Genomic DNA, 9,595 nt, shown 5'->3' with positions numbered 1-9,595 from the left:
ACAAGGTTGTAGAGATATTGAAAGAAGGGATAAATGCAGATAACTCGATTAATGGTGGACTGACATGCTTCGCTCTAACTCTCTTAACGTTCCAAACTCTTCTCCCATTAGCTTATTCGGAGAGTCATTTGTCATGTTTTCAGTTGGTTGTTGGTCATTCACTGACCCATAAGGGTTGGGAAATGGAAGGTTAGGTACATTTATAAATTAAACAATCTCTTCTTGCTATACAAATGTCAAGCATGGCTAAAACCATAGTATATTTAATGAACAGTTTGTGGAATAACACAAAGTAATACAAATATGTGTACTTTTTAATCTTTCTTTGGTTTGCTTTCATGTTGCCCACATCTTCGAGTCTCTGTTGCCGAGGGTTACGACTCCCACTCCAAACGCTCTGATGAACAAGGATACTCCACTAGATGCGCTCCTTCACGGCATAGAGAGCTGCCAACACCAACGTTCCGGATGCCTGTGATTGGTCACTCCGGTTTATTGGTGTTGCTTCCATACTATGTTCCTATAACATTCCATACTAACACATTCCATACTATGTTCCTATAAACTGTAAACTATTCTATTATTTATGTAAAACTTGTAACTTTCTGCCTAGTTTTTTAATGCTGAATCTTTATGTGGATGATGTTTTTTTCTGTAGTTTTATCAAAGGTTACAGTTAAGAGTTTAGATTCAAAAAACCTTCATTAACAAAACAGTTTTTTCTTTGTTTTTTTTTTTTTAATTTCCTGAAAGTTCAACCTCGTAACACATTTTACGTCGAGTACTGAATATTTAATATTTGCTCATCAAAACCTAACAAAACTGCATGTATTTTCATTGGCCGACAGTTTAGAGAGACATGACAGCAAAAATAGATTTAAAATCAGTAAATTAACTGCCAAATCCATCCACAAAGAGAATAAAGCTTTTTCTAGTAGCGTGGATTCATTTATTGCAATATATGAGACATTTGTATAGCAAGAAGAGATTGTTTAATTTATAAATGTACCTAACCTTCCATTTCCCAACCCTTATGGGTCAGTGAATGACCAACAACCAACTGAAAACATGAACAAGTCATAAGTAATGTGCGCTTTCCAGCTATTGTTGAACTACAATGACAATGCATTGACAAGCTTTTGGATTCCACTACGTAATGGTAGTACTAAAAGTGAGGGTTACGAGAAATCAATTGGGATGTATACAAATTCTAATTAACCAAACATTGCACCCTTCCTAGAAAGGTTACGCAGAGAGGACAGTCTGTCAAACCACTTGCCTCGCCCACAATCACACCATATATCATACATACTCTTAAAATAAAATAATTATTTGGCTATCCATCCATCTTTCAGCATCGACATTTTAATTTTGTGTTCCTCCTCCATGAACCTAATCCTGGTCTGCGACTCTTCATCCTGTAGACAATTTTTAAGGTCACTTTCCTTCTTCATCAAGCTAACCCTGGTCTGTGACTCTACTTCCTGTAGACGAATTTTAGCCCTGGATTCGTCTTTCATGAGCCTGAACAAGTACTCCATTTTTTTTGGTGCTCAAGGTGCATTATTTTTTTTGTTTCTTCAAAGACGTTCGCCTTCATTTGGGCTAAGTCGTCTTCCTGAAAATAAAAACATTAAATGACAAAGTTTTCATAACTGGTTTAACATAATTATTATTAATTATTCTATCAGAGATCATTTCAATGTAAAAAATCAAAATAACGAAATTCGTCAATTAAATAATGTAACGTCATAAATCGTTAAATTGTACATTGTTGATATACACTTATATTTTTAATATTCTTAACTCCTTAAATTATTAATAAGGATACTTATATAAATAATGTTCATCTCGATACTCAGCATCTCTTTTAAACACAAGCGTCTGCTTCCATAAAGGAGAAACATAAAAAAAATTCAAAAAAAAAATTGTGAAAACTAATTTTTATATATCATTATTGTTAGCAAATATTATTATACATTGTAAACTGTAATTATTACATAATAAAAAAATTCCAACTTTCTATTATAATTTTTCCAATTTCCAATCCAGGTAAGTATGTTTATGTATCTTTGTAAATAATAAACTTAGATAGTGCCTATATATAACAAAGTGTACAGCAGAGGTGATTTCTCACAAAAACGGCGCTTTACAATTATTATTTTTATTAATCCATATGTCAACACTACATACAAAATAACTATATTCAACTTTAGTCACCATGAAACAGGCAGTCACCTAGTACGGTGTTTTAATCTATTCTCTGCAAATCTCTTAATTATCGTGCATTTTATACATAAAAAAATAATATTCATATATGAGTTATTGTTTTTCTTAGTAAACTTTCAGTTTTGGTACGACAATAAAGTCAGTTGAGCAAACAAAAATGTGGTGTGAAGAAATACTTACTTTATGGCGTGGGCGCCTCCGAGGTGGAGGTGGAGGGCAAGCATGCAGCGGGACATGCTGGATGGTGTATGCTTGTGGTGATAGTGGCGGTGGTGGCGAATCAGCTTCACTTGTTTCCTGTTGATATAAACAAAAGATTATGTCCAACTGAAAAGTTACTGCTTTAAATATTGCAAATAGTTAGCACTCATTGTTGCGCTGATCATTTAAGTAGGTTTAGGTATATTACCTCAAAAGACAACTTCCTATTGGGAACAGAGTGTGGCAGTGTGGAGTGAGGGGTTGATGTAGGAAAATTCATCTGTAATAATAAAACACAATTACCAATATAACTCCCACAATTAAAGCAAGATTTACATGAGTTTAAATATAGACAGAACCATCAATATTTCAATAATATTACTATCAACTTATCTTTTGAAAAAAAATGCTGGTTGGCTGTTAAATATTAATTCATATAAAAAGTTGTGTTTTACAAAGTGTGTGTTTTCCATTTAATATATAATGTCACACCACAAAGTATTTGCTTCCTTCGATAAAAAGATATTTACCTTTGCTTTAAATGTTGAATCGCTATCGTCAACATTTTTGTCCGTTACGAATTCATGTGGTAACAAATCCACCATCGAGAGAATATCCTGCGAAGGACTTGGTGGTTGGGGACCTCCACCTGTTGCCATCACTTCCCTCCTATACCGGCTCAATTGGCTCTTACAAGCCAATTTGAGCATCTTCCATTGAGCTTGTATCTGACCCATGTCTCTTTTTTGGTCACTTAGTGTGTTAAATCTGAAAAATAGTGTGCTATTAATTATGTGGTATGAATACCTTTACCTGATTAATTTTATACTATGATATTTTTTTATTTGAAATGGATGTCAAAGCTACGAAGCGACAAACTTAAAGTTTAATCTGTAGAAAAGTTAACAATGCGGATATATTATGGAGGTATACTTACTTTAATAAAACAAGCTTCCAAGCTTCCCTCTTGGCAATTAGGGTGTTACCGTCCGAGTTTTTGTTCTCTACAGCCCTCACGTGTTCAGTCACACAGTCCTTCAACAAGGCCTACAAGGAAAACAATCATTATACTTACACTAATTTCAAACAAGTAAACAAAACATTAGAGCCAAGATAAAAGTTAACAAACCTTTTCAACGTCACCCCAATTTTTGTTACGCTTGCGCCTTTTTAATTCTACCTCTTCAACAAAATTAATCTCAACATTATCCATTTTTAGGTTATTCGAAGATAAACAAACCAATTCTTGGATTACTTTTTTGACATTTGAATAAACGTGAAGTTGGCAACACGCCGCAAAATGCCAAATTTTTCAAGTGTTGCTACTGTAAAAAAATCATATTCCATAATCCAGCGGTCGAGCTATATTGGGAAAATTTATGATTATGAGTAAATATTTTTAATCTGACCAGTATAGGCCCCCACCCCTGTATAGCTAATACGGAGTATTATCGTCGTATTAGGGATTTCATTATGAGTAAGGCTGAATAAAATTATCTTCCTAATTTAATACAATTTCAGTGTGTTAAATGTACTAAATATAGTAATTTAATTCATTACATTTGGACAGTCCGTGATCAAATTCTTTAAAATATTTTTTTCACCTACGATTTCTGAAATGCTGTTTACGATTAAAATGAAATCTTTTTTCCATACACATGTATCTTTCATTATCAAGTAAGCCACAGACAACATACATAAATATAAAATATTTTAATGATGACCTCAAAAAGTAGCTGTCACGGCAGTTTCAAAGTAACAAACACGCAGGATTCACGCGATATTAAACTTTACGATTTTTTTTATATTTTTCTAAAAATTCTACAAAAATGAAACAAACGGCAAAATACAGGATAACTCATTGGCTATATAGCACCATAACAATTTTGTATGACTCCATGTAAAAATTCTAAGTAATGTTTGCGAAAAATGAAATAAATGATCGTCTGGATATCTCGAGCAATCGAGGCAAAATTATTTATTTCGCGTGGCCGATCCAGTGGATGAATAAACATAAGCGATTAACTATAAATATTAATATTTTTCCGAAACTAAATCGCTAATTTTGAGATGTGTATTGACTATGCAGCACCGGAACGCGTGGATTTTATTTAGCACAGTAAGGGAAAGGTTAAGAGTGATGTGCAATGTGCACTACGTGCGATGTTGACAATGTAGATATAAGGGTAGCTTTAGACTTGTAAGTTTTTTCGTAAATTTACGACTTCTAGCCAATGGGCGTATTGGATTTTCAAAATGCAATATGCCCATTGGCTAGAAGTCGTAAATTTACGAAAAAACTTACAAGTCTAAAGCTAGCCTAATAATAATAAAATAATTGATATTGGATGACTTGTATAGCGCCGTTTTTGTGCAAAATCACCTCAAGGGCGATATATAGTCACGCGTAATCCTACAATTTCATTTCCGATTGTGTTTTGCGTTTGCTAATCAGTTATGGTTAGGACAGCGCTTTGTCAGATGGGACTTTGTTGTCTTGGGTGACATTTCACTTATGTTTTAGGCTAATAAATTGAATTTTCGGTAGGTTCCGAAGCAGAATTATATTGTCTATAGTTGAGCCTTTTTATAAATTTCTTCTACTCTTTGTCGATGGTGTGGTGGGCCGTCACCGATGTCAGAAAATTTGTCAGATCTAAGGTTAAAATCTTGACCAAACCAATTCTATAGAAGGTCGAGTTGTCAATCTTTATGAATTAATGCATTTGTGCAACGACCCGTGATCTCTGTTTTACTTCAGCTTATTGTATTGTATTTAATATTATTAAATTTTGTTTGCTTGGAATATTCTGTCAAAACAATGATATTTGAAATAAGGGATACATTTTGTGACTATCTTGACCTTGAAGTTGACACTTCATATCTGTTGATCTAATCGATAATTTAAATGCTTTCGTGTGCTCGTAGGAATACGTTACAACTTTGTTTGTTTCAGGTATATATATTTGTTTCGGCGTTAACCAATTACCAAACCCTGCGACAGCGGTGCCATGGATCTAGTAAATCCAGAAACTGTTTTCATCAAAACGGAACCAGGGCCCCAGGAAGAAGGCGGAGGTGAAATGCCGTACACGTATATGGATTTCGACCTCCCAGATGTAAAGAAGGAATGTTTGCGATATGCGGAGAGTTCTCAGACAGCCAGTGAGTTGCATTGCTTATGTTAAATAAATTGTATTAGACCGGTCGGTGGCTGAGTTGACATCGCGCTTGGGTCCCACCCAGGCGTCTTCCCTCACAACACAAGCAATTTTATCCGCTTACTGTGGTGGTAGTTGGAGATTTTCAAATGTTTTCAGGTTATTCGTAACCCGGGAATGTTTGTTTCTTAAATAAAAAAATTAAAATACAAGTCCATTTTGGATTGCCATGGCGACAGAACATTATATGTTTGTTAACGTTTTCCTCTTTAGTGGCAGTTATTTTAGTTTTTACCAGATTTTTTTTTATCTTTGCAGGAAACAGCCAAAGTTTTGTGTGTTACGTATAGTTTTTATTATTTTATGTTTTAAAATTTTGGTAATATTGTCTTTTTGGTTCTTTAATCCATTTTGTAATTTTGTGTCTGAATTTATTTTTGTTTTCCTCAATTTTATTTTCAAGTGGTAGACTGTTGAAAGCTTTTATAGCATGGTATTGATAGTGTATTTGTCCAAAACTTGTATTTACCGTCAGAGTTTTTATGTTTTCTTTGTACGCTTGTCTAACTGGTCTGTTAGTGATATTTTTTGCATGTTGAAATTTGTTTTTTTGGTCAAAAATGTAGTTAAGTAGTGTTTTAACGTATAATTGGCGTATATCTAGTACGTCACAACTGTTGAATATTTGGTCTGTACCAGTCAGTCTATGTTTTTTTAATATTACCTTTCAGATCGGTTTCTGTGCGATTTCTAATGAATCGATAGCCGAGTTTGTTGCTCTTCCCCAAGCATTTATTCCATATTTTATAAATGATTGGCAAATTGCCAAGAATATTATTTTCAATTATTTTATTTTATATAAATTTCTTATGTCTAGGAAAATATGTATTGTTTTGAGGAGTTTATTTGTGATTTGTTTGATGTGACCATACGCTACGATCACATAAGCCGCCAAGGCTTACAATAAGTGCTCGATTCCTCAAGTTTCCACCTCATCCTCATTCGTTAAAAATACATATTATCATTTCATTGATTTAAAAACAACAACTTCATACTGAAGGTACTCAAGAGCAAATGCTTATTCCTTCTGAAGCGGACATTCGGGGTCGTTCTTATTGATATTCTTAAAATAACCTTGAACTCTCTCCACTTATTTCTCACTTCTGCAGTGATTTATTTTATTGTTTCTATTTTAAGCTTTTTTTTAAATGAGTTTAATATCGATGATCAATGTACGTTCATGTTATAGCTTGCATTAATGTGGAGACTATTACCGTCAAGGAGGAACTCGGACGCCGAGAAGATAATGATGGGGGATTCTCTTGTATGGAAATTGACATAGACCTGCCGGATGTTAAAAAGGAATGCTCAGAACGCTTTCAAAGAATTGTCCAATCCGGTAAAATCACTTTTTTTCTGAAATTTAACAATTCTGCCATCGTTGTTATCAAGTCGTATTATGCCTTTATAATCGAATTACTTTCTTTTTTTCTACAGATCAGAAGACGCATCCTGTGGAGAAACAATTATTTTGTTCTCATTGTAACTATTCCAATTCTCATAAGTCGAATTTCAAAAGGCACTTACGCATCCATATTGGAAAAAAACATTTGTCATGTTCGGTGTGCAACAATTTATATTCTCGAAAGGGCAATCTGATGAGACACATGCTGAATCACAGCGGAGAAAAACCTTTTTCATGTTATGAGTGCAATTATTCATGTTCTCAAAGTGGCCAACTGAAGAGCTACATGTTGACTCACAGTGGAGAAAAACCTTTTTCATGTTCTTAGTGCAGTTATTCATGTTCTCGAAGGGGCGATCTTATGAGGCACATGCTGACTCACAGTGGAGAAAAACCTTTTTCATGTTCCGAGTGCAACTATTTTATTTCTCGAAAGTGCGATCTAAAGAGGCACATGCTGACTCACAGTGGAGAAAAACCTTTTTCATGTTTCAAGTGCAATTATTCATGTTCTCAAAGTGGCCAACTGAAGAGCCACATGCTGACTCACAGTGGAGAAAAACCCTTTTCATGTTCTGAGTGCAATTATTCATGTTATCAAAGTGGCCAACTGAAGAGCCACATGCTGACTCACAGTGGAGAAAAACCTTTTTCGTGTTCCGAGTGCCACTATTCATTTTCTCGGAAGGGCTATCTAAAGATGCACTTGCTGACTCACAGTGGAGAAAAACCTTTTTCATGTTATGAGTGCAATTATTCATGTTCTCAAAGTGGCCAACTGAAGAGCCACATGCTGACTCACAGCGGAGAAAAACCTTTTTCATGTTATGTGTGCAATTATTCATGTTCTCTAAGTGGCCAACTGAAGAGCCACATGCTGACTCACAGTGGAGAAAAACCTTTTTCATGTTCTGAGTGCAATTATTCATGTTCTCGAAGGGGCGATCTTATGAAGCACATGCTGATTCACAGTGGAGAAAAACCTTTTTCATGTTCTGAGTGCAATTATTCATGTTATCGAAGGAGCGATCTTATGAGGCACATGCTGACTCACAGTGGAGAAAAAGCTTTTTCATGTTCCGAGTGCAACTATTTTTTTTCTCGAAAGGGCGATCTAAAGAGGCACATGCTGATTCACAGTGGAGAAAAACCTTTTTCATGTTCTGAGTGCAATTATTCATGTTCTCGAAGGGGCGATCTTATGAAGCACCTGCTGACTCACAGTGGAGAAAAAGCTTTTTCATGTTCTGAGTGCAACTATTCATTTTCTCTAAAGGGCAATCTGAAGAGCCACTTGCTGACTCACAGTTGAGAAAAACCTTTTTCATGTTCCGAGTGCAATTATTCATGTTCTCAAAATGGCCATCTGAAGAGCCACATGCTAACTCACAGTGGAGAAAAACCTTTTTCATGTTGTAAGTGCAACTATTCATTTTGTCGAATGGTCTCTCTGACGAGACACAATCTTAAACACCATGGAGTAAAACGAACTACACACGAAATAATTTACAATCGTTAGTAAAGCTAAGGTTAAGAAGCTTAATTTTATTCAATATTTTTTGGAAGCAGCTCCGCAACTCACACAGCTCGTGCATCTGAGAACGTTAAAAGTGCATCTCAATTTTGAAGAAAAGGTGAGAATACGGCCAACAAGAACGAAACTATTTATGTGGTGAGTAACGATAATGCCGGCCTATTGGCCGTGTCTTAGTCAAATTAAACTAAATGACTGACATTTCGCAAAAAAGATACTCAATATCCAGGCCAGCTATCCTGGTTTAATAGCCAGAAATGATAAAACTCTACTACATCGCAATCAATTAGCTGACTCTCGCAGTGAACTCGAGCCGGGGATGTTTTTTTTATTTTTTTTATAGTGAATACCTCACAAGAGTCCCAACTGCTCCCGTCTGGAGCCAGTGAGACTATGGCATCCCCAATTGGGGGATGTTGTGAGGCTGAAGGTAAGTGGGGAAGGGAAAGAGGAAGGTGGGGAAGTACCTGGCTATTCAGGTCTAGTCACTTAACACGGCTAAAGCCATTTGGAGCAACGTTTCAATTCTGAATGGTGGTCTTACACCAGGGCGATACTGGTAGTATCTTCCACTCTGGAACGTGCCGAAAATATACTATATATTATTTTAATTAATTAATTGCACGATGAAACTGATCTCTCAAACAAATATATTTATTCATCATCAAAGTTTCGCTTAACGAGAGCGGATGCGCTGTAACCGAAGGTACATAAAACTGAAACATACCCATTATTCTCACTAAATATTGTATTTATATTCGTTTTTTAAGACATCTTCTGAAAGTAAAGCAAAATGGGTGAATTGTTATTAACATAACAGCGATATAACTAAATATGTTATAACTTATAAGTGCACATTTTTGTTATTTGTTTTTGGGGTGTTATGCCGTGTTGCGCTAACTCTTTCTTTAGCCTACGTTTCGGACAACATTGCAGTGTCCATCATCAGGGCAGTTGTGTTATTTTAAATAACACATAACAAATAACAAAAATACTTTTGGCCGT

At 35.2% G+C, this 9,595-nt stretch overlaps 1 protein-coding gene and 1 long non-coding RNA gene across 2 annotated transcripts; one reads left to right on the top strand and one right to left on the bottom strand.

Annotated features, from left to right (window-relative positions):
* Positions 1 to 1,328: 1,328 nt before the first annotated feature.
* On the bottom strand, positions 1,329 to 3,811 carry LOC149414447 (uncharacterized). Its single transcript, XM_089644176.1, has 6 exons — positions 3,560 to 3,811; positions 3,368 to 3,477; positions 2,961 to 3,198; positions 2,639 to 2,710; positions 2,410 to 2,526; positions 1,329 to 1,418 (listed from the first exon to the last, which is right to left on the bottom strand). The coding sequence occupies exons 1-6, from the start codon at positions 3,641 to 3,643 to the stop codon at positions 1,329 to 1,331; spliced, it is 711 nt and encodes a 236-aa protein (XP_089500302.1). The 5' UTR covers positions 3,644 to 3,811.
* A 1,579-nt stretch (positions 3,812 to 5,390) lies between these two features.
* Positions 5,391 to 9,378, top strand: LOC149414446 (uncharacterized). The gene is made up of 3 exons (XR_016304051.1): positions 5,391 to 5,595; positions 6,841 to 6,990; positions 7,089 to 9,378. It is a non-coding gene; the product is annotated as an uncharacterized LOC149414446 (long non-coding RNA).
* Positions 9,379 to 9,595: the final 217 nt, after the last annotated feature.

Source organism: Hesperophylax consimilis, chromosome 20 (genome assembly GCF_061612785.1).
Source record: "Hesperophylax consimilis isolate HC1 chromosome 20, BYU_Hcon_1.0, whole genome shotgun sequence".
Classification (NCBI taxonomy): domain Eukaryota; kingdom Metazoa; phylum Arthropoda; class Insecta; order Trichoptera; family Limnephilidae; genus Hesperophylax; species Hesperophylax consimilis.
This window is presented reverse-complemented; position numbering and strand designations above follow the sequence as displayed.